Source organism: Cinclus cinclus, chromosome Z (assembly GCF_963662255.1).
Source record: "Cinclus cinclus chromosome Z, bCinCin1.1, whole genome shotgun sequence".
Classification (NCBI taxonomy): domain Eukaryota; kingdom Metazoa; phylum Chordata; class Aves; order Passeriformes; family Cinclidae; genus Cinclus; species Cinclus cinclus.
Window position 1 is genome coordinate 63,869,933 of NC_085084.1, and position 26,240 is coordinate 63,896,172.

The 26,240-nt window shown below is 38.1% G+C and overlaps 1 protein-coding gene across 1 annotated transcript in view; it reads right to left on the reverse strand.

Moving 5' to 3' along the window:
- The window catches only part of MAST4 (microtubule associated serine/threonine kinase family member 4), a 279,151-nt gene that overhangs the window by 54,919 nt on the left and 197,992 nt on the right, over positions 1 to 26,240 (reverse strand). The window contains exons 6-9 of the mRNA XM_062513746.1: positions 17,204 to 17,292; positions 5,285 to 5,354; positions 2,657 to 2,677; positions 1,859 to 1,937 (exon numbers count right to left, since the gene is read on the reverse strand). Of these exons, the coding sequence (XP_062369730.1) occupies positions 1,859 to 1,937; positions 2,657 to 2,677; positions 5,285 to 5,354; positions 17,204 to 17,292 (259 nt within the window). The remainder of the gene's footprint in view (positions 1 to 1,858; positions 1,938 to 2,656; positions 2,678 to 5,284; positions 5,355 to 17,203; positions 17,293 to 26,240) is intronic.

A 26,240-nucleotide genomic window follows, 5' to 3' on the forward strand; every position in this document is an offset into this window, starting at 1 on the left:
AGAAAATTAAAATTGTGTTTTGATCTGTTTGTGACACAGCTTTTTTATCTCTTTTCTAGCGCAAGCCTGTTTCTTGCAATAGTGATGGTGTCTCTATGGCAATTACTTTTATCTGACTTTTATAAACTCCTTAATGTCAATGTATTTTAGGTGAAGAGCACAGCATATCTGATCTAGTTCCAATAAGAGGTATACAAACATGCCCTAATGAAAACTGCTTACAGAATTAATGTGAAACCAAGGAATTTACTTGGCAAGAGTTAACATCTACGCAGAAAAGAAAGCAGAGGTCAAAATTAGTGCTTTAGAAGAACAGCTCTTAAGATACATGAATTTACTCAACATGGTTTAAGACAGGTAGAGCTGTCCTTCCAGAAATTCTTGTGGACAAAAATAAAGCAAGAGTTGATCATAACACAAAATAGTCATACTTCATCATTTCACAAAACATGGAACTCAATTGTTTCACAAGAGAAACTGAACAAACCAACTGGAAGTGGGAAGAGAAAGCCCACTTCATTGTCAAAGAAGCAGCTTTAAAAAATCAGTTACCACCCATTCAGTAAAATGTGTCATTCATAAAACGTAAAACACCTTTTATAGGCATATAAGGCATAAAACATTTAAGAGTCATAGCTGAATCTACACAGACCAAGCCTTTCTCTGCAGTGATGTGCTCTGTCCAAATGTCAACCATTCATTATTTCCAAAGCAGGCTTTTTCTACATCTCCAGGTTGTAACATGAAACAGTTGTTCCTCTCCAGTACAGAGCCAGGCAGATGTAAGAAGTAGAGGCTGATATTTCTCCCATGGCCAACTCCCAAGTCCTGAAGTAGGATGCAAGGCTCTGCTGGGGCATACAGGACGTACATGGGGGGCTGACACAAGAGTGGCAGAAGCGAGCCTGAGGGGAGCCAAGCCGAGCCCAGCCGAATACTGACAACCACAGCTGAGCCCAGCGGTCTGGTAGCAGACAGGATGACATGGACAGTCCAGCTTTTTGGGGGATTTGTCCCTCATTGTTTCTTTTACAGCCCCCAGGGACAGGGAACGCAAGCTGTGGAGAACAAATGCCATCTTGTCTTTGTCTAAGCAGCCACACAGAAATGAGCTGAGGTGCTGAACACCTTTTGCCTGTAAAGCGCCTTCTCTTTAGTAATTTTTGATATCAATACTGTTGCCATTACTGTGGATTTCTTATTCCTTAGCTGTTGGTTTTCCATCGTTATCTCAACCCATTGTCTCTGCCTTTATCACCCACTCACTGGAGTGGGGTGGGGAAAATGGGGGTGGCTTATTTGGAGTTTAATTCCCAGCTGTGTTTTTAAACCACCACAGTCACACTGAAACAACTGGTCCAAAAGGTAAAAATTAGTGAGTTAAACTTATTCTATTATGCATTCCAAATCTATTCTGATTACAGCCATCTAAAAGGCTAGGTATTTAACCTATTATCATGCACTAACATCTCACAATTGCCAAAGGAAAAGAAAGGCAAATGTGTGATTCATCCCATCCTAAAACAGCAAAATCAGATTAATCATACCATAGACAGTTTATCTTTCTTCTTGTTATCAAGACAGCCTCACTTAAGACTTGATAACTAACTACTCTATAGTTAAAATAAGGCAGATAAAAGGGGGCAGTTAAACACTGTTCTCTACCAGAAAGTATCTCTAAGCAAAGTACACACTGCATAAAGTTTTCCTTTATTTCATGGAAGTAAAGCAGTTTCCTATCACATGTTCTATCAAACACAACAAAACCTACATTGTCGTCTCCTAAGAGAAGCATGTAACATTTGAGAAGCTAAAGCATGTAAAAGACATCTATTGGCACAGCAGAACAGATGCTTACAGAAACAGTTGAACTGGGTGTATTTGTACCATAGCCAGAAGAAGGGAGAGAAGCCAAAGACCAGCGGCGACCATCAGTCCTGAAAGTTATGAAATGGAGGTTAGTCAAATGAACACTGCAGTATCCTGATGCAGTAAAATCTGCTGAAGTATTACTGTGTGAAACTGCCTCCCAAAAGCATGATATAAATAGGGATTTTAACAAACAATATACTTTCACTGGGACCACAATAAACAAGCATTTACCAAGGATGAATTATTTTTATTGCGCTTTTCTTTATAATTAAAAATCATTGAGATGAAACAACCACAAAGAGAATGAACAGCTCCATAAAACTGGTATCTAATACAAACAGAAATGGACAAGAAGTTCACAACTTTTAAGTCCGTCACACAAAAATTAATGAGAAGCAAATTAAAAACTTTGCGAACAAATGCAGACCAAAGTGCTCTGAGCCACAGAATAACCATCACAGTCTGATTGATATAAAAGGGTCATCCTTCAGTGACATCAGCAGAGGATATCAGCAAACTATCAGGCTAATGATTAGGTAAAACCAAACCTGAATGTTAACTGTTACATACATAAATCAGGAAAAACAAATCTTCAGAAAAAAAATCATGCTCACTCAGAACAAAACAATAAAGTAAACACAAAAATTATAACCAATACTCTATTTATGTTCTTCATTGCCTGAGGTGATCTACACAAAAACAACATGGAACGTCAATATTCAAGTGGCAAACTAAAAAATAACTATGAGAGAAGTGCTTGGATTTTTGAGAAGATAGAATTTACCTGTCATTTCGATGCCCATGACTGCAAAACAATTGAATCAAATGTGTTAAAATAAAAGGCAAAGTAATATATAAATAACAAAACAGGCCAAGTTTTTATTGACAAATGGTATGAGGGTACAGAAGGGGACTGAAGACCTGTGTTACAAAGATCATCTCCCAAGTCTGATGGACACAATAAGTGAAATTCTGAAGAACTGAAGATTAACTGAAGTGTAATTTTGAAGAACTAAAGTCATGTTATTTCAGGAACCTTAAATCTATTAATGCAGAGGTTTAAGAGGTCCCTTCCTTCAAGCTAATTGTCTAAAAAGCCCCTTGCTTCCTTCCAATATATCCATTTATTCATCCTACAAACTACAAACTCAACTCTGGGACTTTGTATATATAAAGCGCGAGAAAAGGACTACAGTACATCCTAAGTATTACAATATGAAGAGCACAGATGCTAGAGACTTCTAATTGTGCCAAATACTGAACTCTGGAAAAAAATTCCACCTCATAATTTTGCTCTTACTTCATTCTTCTTCATTCTCTTCTTCACCTAGGTATATAAGAGATACCTCCAAGAAAGCACCATTCTAAAAGTAGTTTTCTCTTCATTTGACTTAGCTGTTCACAACTGAAGCATGAACTCAGGTAGTATTTAAACATGGGTGAGACTCATGTATTCTGCATCTGCGAGAAAGTGTGTGTTTCTTAACTGAGTAACTCACAGTGAACTGGGTACTTGAATCACTTGGAAAGGCTGTCAAGAGTGCAGCTAGACCATCACAGTAAGTTAAAAGGTGGGAGAACAGAAGGCATTCATAAGGGATTACAGGGAAAAAAGGCGACCAAAGCCCAACAGGACTTTCCCCTGGACTCTGATACACCACTTGCTGGCGTTCTAAAAGTATGGTTTTACTCACTTTCCAGCAGCTCTAGAAAGTGCAGTCCATCACCTACCCATGGGTTTGTAGATGCTGGACTTGTACATACAGCAGAAGTGCTGATTTCCAGAGGTACAGGCTATTCCTGGGCACTGATCAGCCCATCAGATATAGGCAGAGTAAGGCGACCCTCCAGGTTGGTGCTGAGGTGCTGGGGAAGGGTACCTCCAGCCCTGCCCACCAGCAGGCAGCACAGCCCAGGGCCATCTCCATGAGGTCGCTGCCTTTTGCTGTGGCTACTGCATGGCATGGCCAGTGCCTGATGAGCAAGTGGCTACACTAAGGAAGCAGCTTCACAGGAGGCTACAAATCATTTCTTTTGCCTCTATTCCTTCTGCACACTGTCCCAGCTTTTTTATATATCCACTGACTGGGTGGCAGTGGATGAAAAAGCAATACCCATACCCCTATACCACTGCCCCATGTCCTTTGACCTGCTCTATAACTCTGGTCCTTCCCTTCCTTTGTATATACATTAAATTTACAAAATATAACAGAAAAGGCATAAAGTCAGAAGTCTGCTCTCATTAACCATAGTGCATTTTACTATGTAAATGAAAACAACCACAACAGACATACCAAATTTATATGAAAAAGTTGTATTAATGAAGTTTTAAACCTCATTGTCATCAAGCATTTTCAATATAAACACAGAACAAAATCAGTTTCCATAGAAAATTGCTCTAAATGATTCTTGAATCACACTGAAATGGTGAGATATTTTTAAATCAGAGGAATTTCCTTCAGTTAAAAAATCTATTTAAAGCTCATTACAGGGCTTTAGCAAGGTCAAAATCCAAATGAAACACTAGAAAACAAAACCTTCAGTTTTTTGGATTTTTTTCATTAATTCTGATTTTTAAGGTTTGCAAAAGTACAATGCTTTAAACTTTCTGTTGATTATGGGTGGGGAAGGAAAGCTATTTCCAGACTGCTGCATTTCTAAGCAATGCTCGATCTTTCACATCTGCTTTTCCCGTTATAACCTATTTCTGGATTTAATGAACCTTTCTAAAAATATGCTCACAAACAAATGTAATCTCTGAAGAGATAGTATCTCTGACAAAAGGAAAATTATCAAGAGGAAGTAGATTCAAAAGAAATACTCAAATTTCTTAAGATAATTTTTAAAAAAATCACAAGTTATTAGAAAGACTGACAAGATCTATTGTCACAAATTATATTCAGATCAAAAAAATACGCAAGTTTTCATCCCTTCACAGTTTAAAAAAAAAAGTTAAGCCATTTCTGTCTCACAGATAGTGGCACAGATACTGAAACAGGTCAATGACAGGTATTCAAGGTATAATGGTATTGCTGCCGTCAGTAAAATGAGGAGCTGTATTAGAGTGATACTGTAATCAATGTACTTCTTACATTGTTAATGTATGAAGAAACCTTTAAGTAGTTTAAAATTTCCCCATATCTCAGTAGGTAAGACGATAATGACTGAATCAGATTCATTACAATTAAATCATTAATCTGTTCTTTTAAATTCAAAAAGATATGTTCGCATTGCATTGCACATTCAGTAATTTGCTGCTGCTGAGGTTTAAAAGGGTTTAGGTAACTGAGCTAATACTTATTATTCTAAGTGACAGACCTGACAAATGTATTTGCAATCACCTTTTGTATCTGCATCCAACAACATTTCCTCTGTGCAAAATGTGTGTTGAATACTACAAACAACCTCTTACCTTCGTGCAAAAGAAAAGTGGGCTGAGGCACTGGGAGAGAAATTCCTAGGGCTATCTTGAGGACTGTTTCCTGTAGGAGATGATACCCAAAAAAATTATTAGGTGGTGGGGTGAAGAGAAGCCATTAAAACATTTAGACATATTAATGCACACATTTCCAGCAGTTTACAAATGAATTTCAGACTTTCTTCTCCCATAGTCTCTCTGAAAATAAATTCTGAAACAGAATCTTATTTTGACTCATGTTTCATTTATACTGGATTTTAGTGACTGGATTTTCTAACTCATAGCTAACTTTTCATTCAGCCCTTTAATCTGAAAATTCTCAAAACAATTTGCTAATTAATGCATAAAGAAACCAGTACATTAGCTTGAAAAACATGTTTTTAATGTCAGAAAAAATTGGGTTTTTTAGGTTATATAAATATTGAAAGATAGAAAAATCATTATCAAATAGATTTAGCCCTTACATGAAGTCTCTACACATTTCCACAGGTTTTACTGCAATTTTTTTTCACTGCTCTTTTTTTTTTCATCTCCAAAACAAACAAGCAGACAAAAAACACACCAAATTGAACTCTGTCACCCTTAACTGCATTTTGTGAACAGGTTTTAACTTTGGGGTTTGTTATTCCTTGTTAGAACACCTGACGTCCCGGGGACCAGCACAAGTGCAGAAAAGCAGCAGCTGCTGAGAGCTGATTCTGCCACCTCTGTCCCCCAGCCCATACACTTAAGAGGAGAAACTGTATTCTTTCCTTTAAAAGGAATAAAAAATATCGCTAAAATAACAATAAAAAACCTATAAAATAACCCCCCTCAAACAAACCAGACATACACAAAAAACCTCAAACCCCAAAGAAAAACCAAACAACCCCTCCCCAAGAAACCCCAATGCCCTCCCCCCTCAAAAAAAAAAACAAAAACCAAAAGGATCCAATCTAAAGTAGCACTACCATACATCTAACAATCAATCATTCCTTAAACTTTTCTTTAAAACTACTGAAGCAGCAACACATGAAAATAGAAAAAAAGTAATGCAATTGTTGTAGCATTTTATTTTTGGTCATAAATGAGGTCGCAACAAAAGCAACTGATAAAAAAGTAGCTCCTATGTAGCCAGCTAGAAACAACATTACATTTTTGAGGGTAAAATTACTACCGATGCATGAAAAGTCTAGCACAATACAGTGAGTCCTTAAAAGGTTTCAAGTGGCCTTGACTGCTATTCACATGTTTGAATTAACACCACATTTATCACAGTGACGCCCATAACAGATTGCATTAATTCCATATGAGAAAGCATAATCATTGAGCAATTAGGTGGCAAACACAGAGATCAACATACATCCCCACACCACCCCCTCCTTTTCCATCTAGAAGCAGATGCAAGATGCTTTTTGAGCTGTGCTCAAATCATGTCTTTGCAGCTGCTCTTCTCAAATCCCCAAGAGACATGGATTACACCCTCACTGGCCAATACCCCCAAAAGATTTTTTGCCCATTAATCTATCATGGTAGAATTATGTCCTTCCTACATTTTCTGCATCCCCTCAAATGCCAGCTTCTTCTTTATCCTTCAGACACTTCTGAGGGCCTCAATAATTTTAAGCAGCAAGGACTTTCATTCCCTGAACGGACTGGAGCAGAGGGAATCTGAAGACACAGATTACAACCTTTATTTGGGTATTAACAAAATTTATTCTTATCCTGCATCAACTGTAAACACCAAATTACTGAGAGCAACAGTTCATTCAATTTAGCAGCCAACTGGATTATTTTTTTCTGCTACCGGAGCTTATTTAACAAAAAAGCTAAAAAAAAAAAAAAGCTAAAAAAAAAGCTAAAAAAATTAGCACTGTGCAGATAAAACATGGCCGCAAACTTTAACTGCTGCACTAGAAAAAAAATCTGCTGTAATTTGGAGTGTGTTATGTACTTAAATAAGGAAAAAAGACTAAGAAATTACCTTGAGTTCTGGCAGAAGAGTATAGAATTAGTCCTAACATAGTGAGAGAAGCAGCTCTTAACAGGAAACAGTTTTACCAATCAGAATATGGGAGTTTGTAAACCAACTCCCTTTTTTTTTGCTAGCTGAAGTTATATATGGACATAAACATGTTTTAACAAACATCAAGGACAAGCCTTACTGTCCATGAGCTAAAATATACACAAAAACTTCATAAAAAAGAAAAAAAAAAAGTCATTAAATAAGCAGTAATTTCATAACTATCAGTGTCGATTTAGATTTGTGGAGACACAATGCTGCAAACTATGTTGCTAGAATCAACGTAGAGCACTTCCTTATAGACAAAAACTGAAGAAGCCAAAGTCTTATTCAGGAAGAACATCAGATCCTGTTATTAGGAAAATCAATTTGCAAGCATTACTTTCAATAGCAAATTTGCTTTTAAAATAACAAGACTGTTGACACCATATACATAATACCTGGAGATACTAAATCCTGAAGGTTTATCTAGAAGTCCTAAAAACTCAAACAAACCTGGAAACAATGAATGAGAATACACATCCCTAATGACTCAAGAAGCAGCTAGTGCTATTACAGGTTTAGAGTGTAGTACTCCAGAGGAGCAAGAGAGGTTGGAAGCCTCCATCCAACAGAGCATTCATCCACCTATCTGCAAGTCAGTATCTGGGAAACTTTCAAATAAAACCCAGTGCCAGTTAACTCTCTGTCCATATGCAAAGTGTTTGCTGAGGACTCAAGGCCCCCTAATCTTTGGAATCTCCTTTTATTGTATGTTTTAGTCCTACAGTATCTCTGTGTAACTGAGACTACTGCCCAAGTATCTGATCTGGTAAAGTAAACTGGACTAGTGGTCAGATATTAGATAATTAACGCCAGCATCCTCTGGGAGACACTATGAATAGGCAATCAATGTACCAAAACAATACTCTGCTTCATAACAACACACAAGGCAGCTCATTTTGTAACCATCTATTGTTAAGAAAACTGTCAAGACAATTCAACTGTCATTGTTTTGCATGTAGCTTCAAGAAATCTTGCATCTTGCTACTGAGGGAAGATGTTTCAAATCTTTTTAAAAACCATATTACAGTCACTGTATTTTATCAATGTATTTTTAATAGCTGACCACTTACAAAATAAAGTTGAAGATGCAATGACTTTCCCTTAGTATGGAAGGAAGACCAGATCAATGGTAACTGTTACCCCAAATTCCTGATGGATTGAAGACAAAATCCAGTTCGAACTTTTCTTAAAATGTACCACAGTACATCAGTGCCCTACTAATACAGTGTAACAACGGGTCCTACATTTCTCTGTATCAGCTGACGTGGTGATGAACCCAGACTGTGAACTGAATAATACACAAGACATCATTCACCTGCAGTTACAACTCTGACCTTCTTACCATAACAAACAGCATCAGTCAGCAGAACAGACAGCTGGGCAGTAGAATTATTCTGAATACTTCTGCAGGTACTTTCCAAAAAGGTTCGTTCATGTGAGGATCTTGGGCTATTTAAAAATCTGGATTAACCATACCTGAAATCAGCAAACAACTTTCCCCAGCTCTGGCAAGGAAGGTCTGTATGGCTGTTAAATCCATCTGCAAGAAAACTCTGAATGTTCCAACCACTATTTAAATACTGAGAGTGCTATTTTTACAGGATTTAATTTATATCTGCATGTAACTTACCATTTAAGTTTTCTCCTCCTGTCCTTGAACTAGTAGAAGATGATTTGAAATTTCCCTAACTATTTACTGCACCTAAAAGCAAGACTTTTTAAATAAAAAGTTTTGTTTTAGCAAATCTGTTTCATAATTCTACGTGTGACAGTAGTCAGAGTAATTTATATACTGCACTATTTTACTTCCAGTTTTCTTTTAAAATATGACATTCAGAATTCTGCTTTGTATTCCAGTTTTTAGCATTTCCATACTACACCACAAAAATACACTATTGGACCTCATTTATTTACAAGCATAGTCTTTCCTTTAAAACGTATGGTGCAAACAGCTATACTGATTACTATGCTTCAATGTGGCTAAGTAAAGTACATCTCTCCAACTGAATTATCTGATGCAAGCTAAGGCCTGACATAGTGAGAGCAGAGTATGAACAGCCAGCACACTGCCAGTGTCCACCTAGAAAACACTACACAACCCTGAAAAATCCGAGAAAAAGAATTACAAGTGGAGGCAAAACCTTGAATTTTCATTTTGCTTTAGGGAATTGTATCATGTATTCCACTGTGAGAGACTGATGTCTTGAGGCATTTTGGGGTGCATGTGTGCTGAGGAAAGGGGCAGGTCACACCTTACCCTGGCAAGGCAGTGCCCTGCCCTGTACACCCCCAACCCCATACAGCATGTATCCCAACCCAACAGAGATGCCACTCATTGGCCATGGAGGTAATGCCCCACACACCACCTCTGAAGCCCCGAACCCAGCTCTTAAGTGGCCAAATGACAAGAAATCCCACCTAGAGAAAGGGCCCAGGAAGGCCAGGGGTATTTAAGGCAGAACACAAGACCATCATATCATCTAGACCCCACCTCCTTGGGGAAGTTCTGTCTGAATACTGCTGGAACCCAGAGTTTGCTTACTTCATGAGGGCTCTTCTGCATCCTTCCTCCCTTTCCCTTCTCATTCTCTCTTAGAATTTCTGAGTAACTTAAAGACAAACAGGCTTAGCATTTGCTAAGTTCAATGGGCCTAATCAACTCTTTGGGAAGTGTTCTATGCTGACTGAAGGCTGCACTAAACCTTTTGCCCAAGTTCTCTGATTTTCTAAAGTTGCCAGTGAAGGTTTTTTGTTGTTCTGACCTACTGAGAATATATTGTCGGCATTTCTCCCATGCAACTCAGGGTACATGAACAACCATAAATCCATTTAAAACTTCACTGAGCGAGTTGTTTGGGGCCTTATACCAATTTACTTATTTATCCAACCTCATAGAAAAAGTCAGGTTTGTCTCTGCCATACTTGGGTGGACAATTCTTTAAGACCCCTCCCTCATGTTCCAGTATATATGGCCAGCATGTGCTTCTCTTCCTACTCTATGAAGGGGAAAAAAAAAGGCAACTCTGGTTTAGATGACAATACTATCTTCCAGTCTTCTGTTTCTAAGGAAAGCAAGTAATAGCTTTCAGGCTTACACAGAAATCTCCCACATTCTGTCTCATCAGCCCTTGTCCCCACATGATCACACTTGAATACATATGGTAATAAACATATGCAGTATTCCAGATGAAATCTAACCAGGACACTATACAGTGGCATGAAATCTTCCCAAATTAAATTGAAGATTACTTCCTTAATGCATCATCTGATATTTCATTTTCTAAGCTGCCTTAGACTGGTCCTTCAAAGCAACATGTTATCCAGAAAATGCAGTCAGATCCTTACCTAAAGTCCTTGTAATAGGTGAGTTCACAGTTTATCAGAGACATTTCTGTTACAGGTCCTCCAGTACAAAATGTTGCATATTGCAATTTCATATTTTTATTCCAGTCATTCAGTCACTTCAACACAGTACCCCAATGTTACTTCATATTGGATGTCTTCCAAATTTGTATAAGCTACAGTAATTTTATGCCAGTGTCACTTATGAGAAGAATAAAATGTTTGACCACAAAAATAAAACCTGGTGACTCGACTGACAACCTCCACTCCCACTTTATAATATTCCTCATTTTAGCACAAGCCTCTTTTTCAACTTAAACAATTTCCTACTTATCTTACAATTCTTGTCCTAGTCATCTCAGTGGCACCACAGGGAATATTCCTAAAATACAAACAAATAAAATTTACAGCAGTGCTCCTAACAGCTAAAACTTGCTCCTTCAGCAGATACAATTAAAAAGCACCACATGTGACTATTAATCATTAGGGGTTAGTATCACCCACATGAAAAAGCTCCTGTGACTACTGAGGTGGGGACACCGGAATGCCCTGACTTGCTGAGATTATAATCATTCACTTTGCAGGCTGGGTGGTGCAGATGACCTGCCTACACAGCATTAGAAAGTCAGGTAGAAAAGCCCATTAATGACATGGGTACCAGGTACCATCCTAGCTAGTGCTGCAACTCTTAGATTCCCACAATTCTCAATGTAGTCAACAGCTCATGGAAAAATGAGAAATGCTTTTCAGCAGGTTTAACACCTTCCAGCCCAAATACTGAAGGCAAAGGATGTCCAGACAACTGATCTAAGACAGTTGCTAATAACTATGAGCCTAAAGATATTACCCAGCATGTTTTATATTTTTGCAAGAAACAGAATCTTTATGTAATGAAAGCTGACACTGTGTGATTCTCATGTGCATGCGTAAGGCATGGCAAGAGACTTCAGCTTCAAATTAAAGTCTGACTTTCCAGACACAAATTATCTCTGCAAGCAGCTACAGGTCCTAGAAATAGAGAAAAATGGACTTGCATGTATTAGCAATTAACATACGTAACAGAGACATATAAAATCTGCTGTACACAGTCTTTTTCCTATCTTATTTATAATCCTCAGTCTCAGACCTTACATCTCTCTGTGCTCCCAAGCCTTGGACTACTTACTGCTCTAATACCTTTTCAGTGCAGCCCAGGAGCTTTTATGGTCACTGTTGCTTACAAATAGATGTGCCCCTTCCCTGACAGGTGCCACTCATATACTACTTGCACTCTGCACAATCTGCTTACTTCATCCGTGTGGTGCTGTCTCACTGCTTCTCCCTCCCATGTGACATCCATCTGAGTATGACTGGGATGGTAAGGCTAACAGTTAAAAAATTCCATGTTAAGTATTCAGTTTTTGTCCAAATCAGCTTGCATCTGCAAAGACTAACAACAAATCCTCCTGTAGGAAAAATCTTCCACTACTTTCAGGGCAAACAATGAAATCTGTGGAGGCAGAGTGGGAAGGGAGGGTAATTTGCCTGAGATATCTATATTAGACTTTCTCAAATGGGTCAATTATTATTACCTGAAACTTGGGCCACTGGTCCAACCTCAAAGAACATATATCTATACCAGATAATAGCTGATACCTCCAGTTTAGACTGTATCTGAATGAAAAACAGGACTACAAGGAAGAACATTAGCATAAAACGTGCTTTGAAGAAGAATGCTTACATTCAAGGTGCTTGTCCTCTAAAATACAGCAATCCTATTCACATCCAATCTGTTCCGGCTAACTCAAAGCCAGTTTTTGATTAAATAGTAGCTACCTGAGCTCTTCAGCAGATCTGAAGGAATGGCACATTGCTTCCAAAGGTGCAGCCAGACCTCTAAATGACTGCTCTGCAGACATCAAAGATGCAAATATTCTTCAGCAAAGCCACGGGCACTGGCAGGAGTGCATATGCAGTGCACTCTAAGAGAGCTCCACCTTGAGATTCCAGAACACAATTTCACTCATTTTGCTACATTTGACACAGAAGACTCATAGCACTTTTCTGTCCTCAGAGATAGGAGGTCTTGGGGGAAAAAAACCCAAGCACCCTATGCCAGTGGTCCAAATCATCTCAAGTATGCCATGCAAACAGAGGTAACTGAGTACGTATTTAGCTTGCTTTCAACAAGCAATTAATTAACATTGAAGGGAAAAGGTTGGGAGGGAATCCAAGCACGTCCTCACACAGATTAAAAATACTCAGTTCAGATGCCTCTGAGGCAATGAATCCCAAGCAATACCAACAATCTCATTAGGACTACACACAAAGCCAAGGCTAACACTACAGACTATTAAGATGGTAACTAAAAGAAATTGATCCTGGGTGGATTTTCAAGAGTGTGACAATTTTGGTTCCATTCAACTTCAACAGTTCAGAGTTAAGGACATACTGATTTCAGCTGGGATGGAATTTCCTTCTTAATAATACAGCGCTGTGTTTTGGATTCATGAGAGTAATGCTGGTAGCACATTGATGTTTTAGCTGTTGCTGAGCAGGGCTCACCCCCAGCCAAGCACCGTTCAGTGTCCCATTCCCCATCAGTGAACACATGCACAAGACACTTGGGGGGAGTGTGGCCAGGACAGCTCACCTTGAACAGGCCAAAAGGATGTTCCACAACACAGAACATCATGTCCAGGATGTAAACTGTGGGGAGCTGACTGCCAGGAGGGGCTGACTGCTGCTGGGGGGTGGGCTGGGCATTGGTCGCCAGCTGGTGAGACCTTGTGTGTTGTGTGCCACTTGTTTCTCTTCGGAATTATATACTACTCTCTTATTTTCATTACAATTATTGCTGTCATTGTTATCTTCAGTAGTAATATTTTTTTTGTTGTTTTCAGCTATTAAACTGTTCTAATCTCAATTCACGAGTTTTACTTTCAATTTTTTTTCTACTTTTTCTACCTGCTGTAGGGGGATGGTGTGAGGGGGTGAGCAGCTGCATGATACTTAGTTGTTATTGCACGGTTCTAATTTATTCCTTTGCTGTGCTCTAACACCAGCTGGCAACTAAGATGGTACAAACATTAAGAATCTAGTCCACTTAAGTAAGAGCAATGAATGGAACTCTTTACAGTAAGGGTAACAGCAGGCTCTCCCCAGAAATGGACGGAGCACCTTGACAGTAGGGAGTACAGGAGTGGGATCCAGTAGAAGAAAAAGCCTAACATGTAACATGAGGAAGCTAAAGGTTTCTAGTATAGGTGATACTGAAAGAGGCCTCAATGGCTAAAGTTCCTATCTTTCTCAACAGTCAGACTGCATCTCTTCAAAGGCAGATGCAAGAATCAGTATTTTCCTTTGACAACCAAGTGACAAGAAACTGTGCAATGGTCTCACAAATATTAGCATCAAATGTTAGCATCCATGCAGCCTGATCCTCAGCCCACACTCACCTGGGCTGATAGCTTGAATGAAACAGAACTCTTAACAAGACACATGAGAAACTTCTCTAGAGCACATGCTCTCCAACGTCCTCCAAGTTCTGCACAATCTCACTAGAACATGTGTGTCAAAAATGCAGGTTACCACACTTCAGCCAGTAACAGCCTGATGAATAAACCTGTTTTCAGTAAATGCAAGCACTTTGCTGCACATTCAGCTTGCTACATCCTCCTCAAGGACTGGAAACTCTTCTGTCTGCCTCTCCCTCTCTTATTGTTTCCTCTTCCAACAGTGAATGACAGAAAGAAATACGTAAAGGTTTTAGAGGATCATCTTCAGTCTATCTGAAAATTAAGGCTTGAAGTACATGCTCCAGGCAGATGATCTGGCTGCAAAGTAGCAGACTATAAAGTAAAAACTTTCAATTTAAAGAACTTTTCTAAGAGAATCTCAGATTCAGAAAGGAACCTAAAATCATCAGTATCTGGGCAGGAGATACACCAGGTTCTCTAAGTGGAGACAAGGTGGCCTCTCTGACTTGAAGTAATTCCCCTCAACCCAGGAGGGGCAAGAAGAATAAATGCAGCAAGCTGTACAGCACACACACTCTCTTGTCACACTCCTCTACCATATTTTGCAAGGAAAATGGCCTTCAGTACATGCCACCATGGAGAGCAGGAAGACAATTTGAGTGTGCAGAAGTTATGGTAGTTTAATACTTGGTAGCTCTGACAACACAGAAATGACAGTATCATTGTAAATCCAGCCTCAAGTATGACATTACCATAGATTTATAGACTTTAAACACTTGAAACAAGGAACACCTACTGCCTATGTAGAGGAAAATTTTTGATTTACATTTTTAATTTTGCATATTTTTTCTTTGTGTGGATTAGGATTACATTCACAGAGATTTAATGTACAGACTCGTCTGGCACACTAGCCAGCTGAGCTAGAAGCCAATAGTTGTGTGAATATCTACTATAATTAACCATTCACAGAAACAAGCTAATAACAGAGCTGGCCATGCATATGCAATCTTTCATCTCATATATGTGATGAGATTTACTACAAGATTTACTAGTGCTGCTCAAGTGTCTAGCACATATGCCTGTTGGCAGTAACTCTGACAAAAATGTAGACGATCATGGCTTAATGCCATAGGAAAACTCTTGCAAGTGAGTAAAAAATCACTCCCAGAATCCTCCAACTCTAGTATGTTCATCATTGCCAGAAAGTTCTCTGCTTTCCTTTTCATCATTGGCACCTTATTGCTCCTGCAATAATTTCAATATTCCTAATTGCCCCTCCCTATTAGATACCCTCCCTAAACTCCACCCTAATTTGTCCCCTCCTCCAAGTTTATAAATACCCCTGCATGCCCCAACACTTGCTTTTTGCCATTGTCCTCATGCATGGGATTAGCCACCCTGTACCATCTTTTCTGATTCATTCAGTACAGACTGTTCAGCTTGCTGTTTATTGTTTTCAATTATTGAAGCTTTTTAATTCTCAAACGATTGGGTCTAATTTTCTTTCTGCATAAAATCACCAAGTTCAGTGAAGCCACCAACCCTAATAGCCAGGCTAAAGGAGGCTTCACCTGCCTTTGCAAGTATGCAAATAAAAGTACTGTATTCTGTGTAACTGTATTCTGTTACTGTATGCTGTGTAACTGGAGAAGTTGTCAAATTTCTGTAATGTTTTTGAATAAGTAGTATATACAGCTGAATTTAAAGAAAAGAACCACTTACACTTAACCTGTCTTTTTACTTATAGAATTGGCTTTCAACCTTCCAAACCACTTGACAATAGCTGTGACATCAGCAATATAATTTCTCTTTTACTGTTTGGGAAAACGATTCAACAGATGAAGCAACTTGCAGAAAGCTTGAGTCCACTGCCAGACATCAACTTTCCAGCATTTATCAAATACACAACTTATATCCAAATCCCAAGTAACATGTGCTGGACAGTCCATACTTCTGAGTTCATTAGGCATCCCTGGTCCAAGGTTTCCATTTCTAAACAGGTGGTATAGTAATTTACAGCAATAGACACTCCAGAGCAGGCACAGCTTTCCTCAAGTCAGCACAGCACAACCAAAGATGCTTTCCATGGTGACTACAATGACCTCTTCCAAATGGAAATTTCTGTATTTGAGAGACCCAAAACAGCATTCCAAACATTCCAACATTTAATTTTTCATTTTCAAAACAGTCTTCACTATGTTTTACTTTGCTTGTTTTAAATGCCCTGCTGCCTTGAACTCTTCACAAATCTTCATGTTGCCTGGATTCCCAGTTGTGGCAGCTGCTTCGAAGAGTGAAAATCACCACCATGTTTTCCCCAACAATCTTGCTTCCTCAAGAAAACTGGAGATGCCTTAATATACTTCAAAAATTCATGTGAAGCTCTGCACTTCCTTGTTCAGCATCTCTCTGAGAGCAGTTCTCCAGAGTATTCAGTGTCATTGATCACAGAAGGATTAGTGCGGCACTTTCATTTTGGCCTGTATTTACAGTCAATGCACTCTCAAAACTAAAAAGACAATAGACCTTTGTGGAAATATGAGGTGATACGCTAAAAATGTTCCTTTTTGAGAATGAAGGCAATTATTATAAATAAAATATTTATTTATGGATATTCATTCAAGCTATAAGTGTTTCAGATGTTCTAGAAGAAAAAACAAAATTATGATCAATTTATTGCCATGCAAAGTGAAGCACAGCAACTAACAGCAAACTGCCTGACATTATAAATCCTGGGGAGCAAAAGCATCAATAACAGAATGCAACAGACTCTGCTACCTTCTTTATGTGGTGCAAGCTATAGGAAGGGCAATGGTGGCACTGGGAGACAAAAACTATTAGAATGCAAGATAGGGAAATAAAAAATAACTACACAGTATTTTTGGACTGCTCCTGATCATAACATATGATTTATGGATCTAAATGTAAAACAGAAATTTGGATGGAATGACATGCAACTTTTTGCTATTACAAACAGTGAAAAGAATAGTAGAGTATGTTTTCTTTCAGTTACAGAGACACTTTAAGAATTTCATAATAGCAGTAGTAGCATAGTTACACAATCACCTGTATGAGCTGAGAGTGGTGAATGAGGCCGAGGCAGAGCTGGAGACTGGCTACTGCCCATCAAACTCTTCCTGTTGCTTGTTCTACAGCTGTGGGAAAAACAGAGGAAAGAAGACATTAGTATCAGAAATACAGTATATAGCATGTATGGGCGTTTTTGAGAATTCTGCTACTGAGTTCCTCGACTTCCCAGTTGCCAATTAGAAATATGAGCTATTGTTGTTTTTGTAGGCATGTCCAGGAAGTCTACAATCATAATGGATAATGGCAAATCCAGAAGTTTTCAAAGAAAATACACTATGGATACTTTCCGGGCTTGCACATTTGCTGTTCTGTGCAATGACCAGCATTTCCCTGTAGAATAATTTACAAAATATTCTTCTCTGACTACAGCATATTTCTCTGCCATACACTTTTAATAAAATATAAAAATAAATATAATGTGAAACACAGTCTCAAGTTTACAATCACCATTCAATGACTAAACCTATTTCTGCTGCATGAACTGTAGCTTGAAATCACATAACAGAGAGCAAGACTGATCAATCTGAGAATGATACAATAATTATAAATCTAATTATTGAGATAAATGTCACATCTGTGCCTTTTGTCAATGGAACAGATGATAACTAACAAGATGAATGCATTTTTTTACTCATACATTTTTCGTCTGTAAAGCCACTAATTTCCCATACCATAAGATCATTAAACAAGATAAAAAGTAAATTAACACATCCATTAAACTTTGCAAAGGAGGTATTTTTCTTAAATACATCATACAGTTTTTAAATATTTGTTGACAGAAGCAGTTTTCTTTTTCCCTCATTCTACTATAAAGAATAGTCTCATAAATATAAATCTCTAACACTCCAAACGTTCATGAAGAAGGAAAATATTATCCTGAGCCAAGAGGCCGTAGCTGTGTATAAACTGAAGTGCATATGCTAATGTTTACAGCACTGCAGAATTTTTTCTGCTAAGATTTAGAAAAACTCCAAACTACTAAAACAGGGAAAATTTATACACAAAAACATTTAATTATCAAAGCAGATTACAAGAGAAGCAGATTCAGATTCTTATTTGTAAGACATCTCAAAAATCAATTTTGTAATATTATGATGATCTCTCATTATGTAAGAGCCAGAAAGCAAGACTAATTAGCCCTGATATGGTTAAACTAAATAAAGTGCAAAAGAATGGATGGCGTGTAATAGCATAAGGAAAAACAGATGCAGAAGTACTCCAAAGTAATACAGAAGACAAGGAAAATAAAGGGGGGAAAAAAAGGTAGAGGAAAAGTTGAGTATGAAATCTGTAGAGATGGTATCTGCAACATGCAAAAGAAAACAACACTACAACCACTCTCTCCTTGAAAAATGCTTTGTGAAGCATCAAGAGTGCCACTCCCAAATCTCTAATAGGTTAATGCAAAGTCCATTTGCACACTGCACACAGTTTTGCCATATTACTTAATTATTACATTCAGTGATTTAACCCATAAGTGTATCACTACTGCAGACCTTTCTAAAAAAAATGTACAAAAATTATTTCAAGTTTCACATACAGAGTACTGGAAAAGCCAAAACTTATTTAAAACATATACTGACATTTTTAAGCCAAACAAAATGGAAGAACTTTTAAAATGTGAAATTATATACATATATTTTTAGTAATCTGTCTAGATTAATTTCTACTTTTCCAATCATAAAACCTGAGCAAATATTCCATATTCCATCAGACAACAAAGTTTTAATTGTTTCCCTGCTTCTTTAAATTTTGTCCCGCTAAAGAATCATTGAATTCCTCTCTTATTGAAGAGTGGTCCAAAATTATCTTTCTGCCTTCATGCAATGTCACCATATTTTTGCTAGCTTTCCTCCCTTTATCTCCTAGTCTTGTTTTAAAAGCTTGAATAGCTGCTTCTTCGCAATTGTCCAATCTAAAATTGAACCCAGGAAAACTTCTGGTATTCATTAGATATTCATTAAAAGACACAGAGATTGCATCTATCCATGATGATGTGATGGTATCACTACCAACATATGTGGTGCAGGCTGGGGCTCAGAGCACCCATTATGTGACTTGAAAGCAGTTGTGTGTTGCTAAAGTCTGGGATTTAAAGGACCGCTACAACTTCTGGCAAAAGAAAGTAAGACATTTGAAGCACAATAATTTTAGACACCCTTCAGAGATTTTGCTACAAGGATGATTCCTTGCACTTACTTACCACTTGCCCTTACTTGTAGAAATTGAGACTTTTTATCACTTTCCCCAGAATTTCCTATGTAAATAAACAAATGCCTCATATTCACTTTTACATTAATATCCAAACTTTGCAATGTCTTTCACAAATCATTATCAAAGACATCTAATTAAACTTATCTTTGCAAGTCCTTTTTGGAGGCTGTGTATTTTTAATACTCTGGGGATTACGATGGCTTTATCCTCAATATCAAGATCTTACATAATGAATCTTTACATAATGAATCTTTCCCCCCCGCTATTTCAAAAACATCTTTGCTACTTGGCCAAATGTGGCTGCAGAAAGAATTTCTCTTCTATCATACTTAAATGAGATGTTCTATTGAGAAATAAAAGATATGAAGTCTCCTCTATTTGCCTTACCAGTAAGGTAAACTGCAACTCACTGCATGAAAGGACAAATCCATCCTAGAGCTCTCACTGTGAGCTTTGTTTTTCAGTTGTGCTGAAGATTTTGAAACAATGTAATCCATCCTGTATAATCTGTGAAACATAATTCCTTCCCCAAAATAATGCTATTATAAAAGAGGCATTTTGTGGATGAAACAAAAAAAAAAAGAAACTTCATGGAACCTTGAAAGATGATCTAAGGTGCCAGAACGCCACAAATGGGAAGCAGGGTGGCACAAAGGAAGTATCAAAGCATTACTTACTGAACTGTATTTAGCCTTGAAACAGCAATCTTCCTTATACAAAAGAATCTCAGAAGTTAAAACCCTTCTGCAGACACAATAGTTTTTTCTAGATCTCTGAACACATCAAGTAACTTTCCCCTTCTATTGTTTTCATAAAACTATTCTTCTCCCATTCAAATCTGACAAGATAAACCAACCGATAAGAGGCAGCCCTGAAATAAAGCCTCTTTGTCTGCAGTAAAGTTACAGCCATGCAGGAACACTCTACAGGGATTGTAACTTAGGGAAACATAAACCTTGGTAAACCACAGAGCACTAACCCTCAAAATGCAATTCTCTAAGCTTTGAATTTCATGCTGTGATCAGGTTGCATGCCAAGAAGAAACTAGCAAGCTAGGCAGCAGGTAAAATGCAAAGCTTAAAATACTAAAATAAAACAAAAAACCCACATACAAATAAAAAAACCCTTTTGAAAGGATGAAAAAGAGCATGGGAGAACACAGGAAAAAAATCAGTCACAATTAACAATAACTAAACTTTGGGGCGTGCAGGAAACTTGAACAGAACAGAAAGTTTACACTCATTGCCCTTTGCCGCCTTCTCTGACCCACAAATATCCTTCCTGGACTTTATTCCTCCTTGGTGAATACCTATCCTTGACGTTACACTGCATCAGAAGTGCCCTGGACAAATGGTATTCCTTCTTATCTTAGAATCCAATTCATATTTTCCTATTTGTTTCCCAAATCCACCCCCTCAGACAGGTTCCGTTGTACCTCCTGCTCTGTCACTGAAACTCCTGCCCACTCATTCTTCTCCTCCCTGTCCTGACTTCTCACCATGTCTCACTGTGAGAGAACTCCTTCACCCCAGCTCCAGTATCATTCCAAAGGCACTAACTCCAAGTCAACTCTCCAGCTGCTACAGACAATCAACGTTTCTGATGAGAAGCACTCCTGATAAAACAAACAGAAGACACAACATAGTGTTTTTGCTGAACTTCTCTTGTAACAAAGCCATGGTGAACAGCAGCTGATGAAAGATGCAATCCAGATGCATAAAGCTTGATTACTTTGCTCATTTAATAGCCACAATTCTTCCTGTATCAGACAAAACGTATCTGGGTAGAAACGAGGGAAACTGTTAGACTGAAATCAGCAAAGCACAAAACTCAAGTATGAGTATGGCAGTTAAAACAGAGCTACATTCCACAATCTCCTGGAAACATTAAAGAGAACAAAAGCTGAAGCACAAATGCAGTGCTTCTAGACAATATTTTATACAGAGCTGAAATGCAAGTTTCCTGGTACAGTAATCAAGAAATGGCACTGAAATGGAAATTTCTTCCTCTGAATGAGGGTTAATAGATTAACAGATTACTGGCAGTGAAGGTTAATCACTTTTATTCATTCAAAAAAAGTAGGAAAAAGTGGGCTATTTTGTCAGAGATTACCACTTGCCAGGCTTTTCATGGGAAATATGGCATTAGCCTTTATAATTTAAAATAATTTCATTTCACCATCCTCAATTATTACTATTTACACTTGTAATAAAGATGGATTTGGACTGTAAGCTATTATGACAGTTCACCAACTCTCACAGGCTACACTGAGTACAGCACTACTCCGCAACATCCTAATTCTAGTATTAGTGTAATATATAGTGGTTTAGCTGGAGGCAAAGATTAAAAGGGGATTTCTCCTTTTCTAAGAAGATGCAGCAAACAAATGGTTTTAGTTGCCAATATAAGCACAAAGAAATGAAATTACTACCATACCCAGAATGCGAAGCCTAACCATGTACGCATGAGACACTAATAATGCAAGACCAGCCTTCCTAGAATAGGGGAAGAATCCCTAGAAGAATAGGGGAAGAATCCCTTCCTAGAATCCCTTCTAGGGATATAAAAGGTGGTTATAATTTTTCTGGTGTTAAAATTGCATAGTTGAAAACTACCCCAGCAGGAACATGCTGTCCCTAGCAAGATCCAAGATGTTGTGATTTCAGTTATACAGGAAAGTTAAAATTAAGTTCTATTTCAGTTATATTTAACTTGTTATGAAGGTAGCTAAGGTATGACTTCATAGTTATCTTCAGCAACACTGAAGAGGCATTTAAGAGCAATGCACAAAGAAAAAACCCAGAACGAAATGAGGAATTTTAATTTAGTTTGTCTTGGTTATTTGGTTGATTTGGTTTATTTTGTTTTTAAAGAAGAGGCCTTCTGCATAAAAATCAGTTCAGTGAGTACTTCCATGTGCTCCAGAACCCGGACAAGTTCTGTGGGATGTTATCTGGAACAAATGCAAAAAGCAGCTGCCCTGAAGAGATGACACACATCTATATTGCAATCAGCTTCCTTGTTAAAAGCAGCCTTTAAGCTCTATTTGATGAAGCATCTCCAGACCTAAAAAGTCAAAGTAACACAGGGCCCACACTTAGCGCCAGTTCACACCTACACTGCTTTAAGCAATAGATTGCTTTATGCAAGGAAACAAACCGGCTCCTCACTGAACGCTGCACAATTAGTTACACTGGGACAATAAACAGACTCCATACAGAGGTAATGATGGCTACACTGTTCTAACTTACATCTAGGAAAGAGTAAAGAGTAAGGTAGCAAAGGTTTACAATTTTGAGAAATATTTCCTGAGTTAGAATTTCAAGGTAATACAGTAATTGAGAAAGTGTGCAAACCATCTGAATGCAAGCAAAATATAGCATAGTAACACAGAGAATTTTAATTTTATTCTTTTAAAGGCTGTCAGTGTTTCACATTCATATCAATTTATTACCATCCAGCAGTATTTTCTGATATACTTTACCTAGACTAAATGTCCGCATATACACTCTCCAAATCTGGTATGTGTATACAGATGCATACATAAGCATATACATATACACATTCATATTTACAAGCATAAAAATATATGTATGTGTATATATATATATATATATATATATATATGTATGTAAAACATCCTACCTTTAAAACTTTGCACATACACTCAAACCTCCTACTTACTATATATTCCCCCTCTGTGAGGAATTTTTCTACATCAGTATGTAATGAGCTGGGAAGACCAGGCTACTGAGATGTAAATTTTAATTATTATAATCTAGGGAGGGATTCAGATTTTTCTCTTTTGCATATAAGGTTTAGTCAACTTAAGTAAAATGAGCTTTAGTCTGAAGAAACCAGAGTGCTGTCAAAACATAATGAACACAGCACACCAAGATGAGGTATGCAGCTGCTTGCAGCCCAAATTTAGTGATCTGTCTTGAACCTTTGCAACACTACATTGAGTGCTTCAGCTTCAGCTATTGGCCAGGTAAACATGGCTAGGAAGCTACAGGTCCTCTCTAAGTACTGAAAAATGTGTGTGGAAATACCTTTCTCCCTAACATTAATATCAATTACCAGCATGCCACCATGCCATCAGAACCTCCCCTTTCCTCAATCATACAAAAGAATACTTCATGTTTTTTCTCCACATTTCTAAAAACCTGCAGGAAAAATAAAACATAAAATGCAATCAATTAGATGTATGATCATCCTTTCCATGGACTAAAGGATTCAAACATACACAAGACAGCATCACTGCAAAAACAGACACCAGGAAAAATCACAGAATTGCAAAAATATCTGCCAAATCCCTAATGGTCAGACCTGAGGGAGACTGTCACAAAGACTTCTTACACTGGGGTTTCTCAATCCCCTTTAACCCAGAGTACTACAATACTAATAAGGAGATCATTATGCCTTCTGAACTGAACTTGCTAGTTGGATGTGTTCAGTATACTTAGCTTCACTGACTGCTCTCACTTTTACTCTAGGCCATTTTGATCCGTAATTTTTCCTCTTCTCACACAGGAGAATAATCAGTAGTTACAAGAAATCAGAACTTCTTCTACAGAATTAAAATTATGTACTTCTATCTGTCCTGAACCTTCCTAAATCCACTGATTCACATTTAACTCACATAATTAAATATTCATCTCTGTGGAAACAAAAAAATAGTATATAAGCTAACTCCACAGCTATACAATATTCACAAAAAAAGTCTGTACTAAAACCAAAGTGAGTATACAGAGGAGTGTTCACGAAAAGAATGCTCAGGATCACAAACCACTGGGCCACAGAGCAATTCTGCTTTATTATGCACAAAATCAAATTTTGGATCTTCACATCATACAACCCATTGAGAACATGACGATGTGATCATTTAAATCCCACTGTTTCTTGAATTTACAGTTTATTTTGTATTCTGAGAAGGGAAGTAAAAAAAAAAAAGCACTATATCTCTTATCATACCGAGAAATTTAACTAAATTCCTTGATACATAAATATTATTCATTCAAAACAGAAGGGTAATTAGGAAGCTAGCACCAAACGTAGAGGCAAAACATGCAGGGCTGGCCTAAATTACTGCTAAGTAATATTATCTGCATGCTATGTAACTCAGAACATGTAAAGAAAACTTGCAAACAAAAAAACAAACACCAAAAACAACACAATAAACACCCAAAACAAACAAACAGGCTGCAGACAGGAGGTTCAAAAATGAGGCCTCCTTGCACTTTTGAGCTATCCCCTGCAGTTTACATTAACCCTTATCACTCCATATTCTGACTACAACCTCCTGGTGCATGCATCTCTTGTGCTGACAGAATGCAGCCAGACATTTCCTACCAAGTTTCAGAGCCAGGCTGGGGGCAGGATGTTTTTCACTCTGACCCACTGCTGGTTGTTAACAGCTTGGGAGAAACTGGGGGAGCAGATGGAGGTGAGTCAGGATCTTGGATGCCATTTCTCCTATAGCTGTCACTTCACCTCAGGCTGGCATGCTGTCAGCAAGGCTGTAATACAGACACTGTCACAGGCAAGGCTTTCCACTGGCTCTGTCCCTGGTTCAGGAGCTAGGCTGGAGCCCTGTCACTGCTGCTCACAACACAAGCCGTCAGACTCAGACAAGGGATGCCTCAACTGAGGGACCACCTCCTCACTCTTCCATCCCCACAGTGGGGATCGATGGGGAACAACAGCCTTTTCCACATTTAGACTAAACAAAACAGTCAGGATACTGGCAACTTTTACCCACTCAGTCCCTTCAAAAAATAACCCCAAGGAAAACCAATAAACAAATGGGTCCTGCTCAGCTGTATTTCCTTTGAACAACATCCATCCAGACCCAAGGATTAACCACAGCCAATTCCCCAGGACATTTCAGTACTGCCAGGAAGCCAAACAGATATCCTGAGTTTTCTGTAACTCCAGTTGAAACTGCGGCCAGCAGAGTTCAGAATTTAGATAAAACATGGGAGTGTCTCCAGATTACAGACTGAAGACCTGTTTGTCCAGTTACCTACCACAATGAAACCCGGTTCACCTTCTCTCCAGCTTTCTCATTTTGTTTTCCCCTTAGACTTTGCTTCTTTCTTGCTCAGAGCACCACTGTTCCTAACTTACCATGTATCTAAGAGTCAGTAGGTCAGGATGATAAGCCATACAGGCCTCTTCATAGAAGAGAGCACGTTCCCCAAATAGCACAGAGAAGAACTTTAAGGAATACTTCCCTTGGCTGAAAGTGTCTGCATGGCATCAATACTCAAAAGGCCCAGTGGGTTAAAGTCTGTAATGTTTTGAAATTAGGTAGTTAAATGCAGCCAGCCTAAAAACACTTACTTCCTTGGTAGATATCTAAGAGACACAGCAAAAATGACTAATATATTTCCAGTTGGGGGAAGAAAACAAGGAACTATTTAGCTTCCCCAGCTTCTTGCTATGGAAGTAGTGCTTCATCTTCTTTCAACCTCCTCTATTTGCTGGTACCCACTAAAAAAATATATTGCCAAGGCTACTTTCACATAAAAAGGATCACAAGCTTATTAAAGCAGAAGTCTACATAACACTCTTTATCACATGAAACACTATCTGCTTTGCACTGTACTCCAGAGACTCAACCCAGGAGAAAAGCCACTAAGAGAAAAAGTTGTAGAAAATTTTTTTTCCTACATTATTTTACAGTATTTTTAGGACAGTTTTAAGATTTTATTCCCCTTTGTTTTCCACACCCCCCCCAGCCTTTTTTTTCTCCTAAACAGATTTCAAGTAGTAGAACTAAAGTAAATCCTAAAAT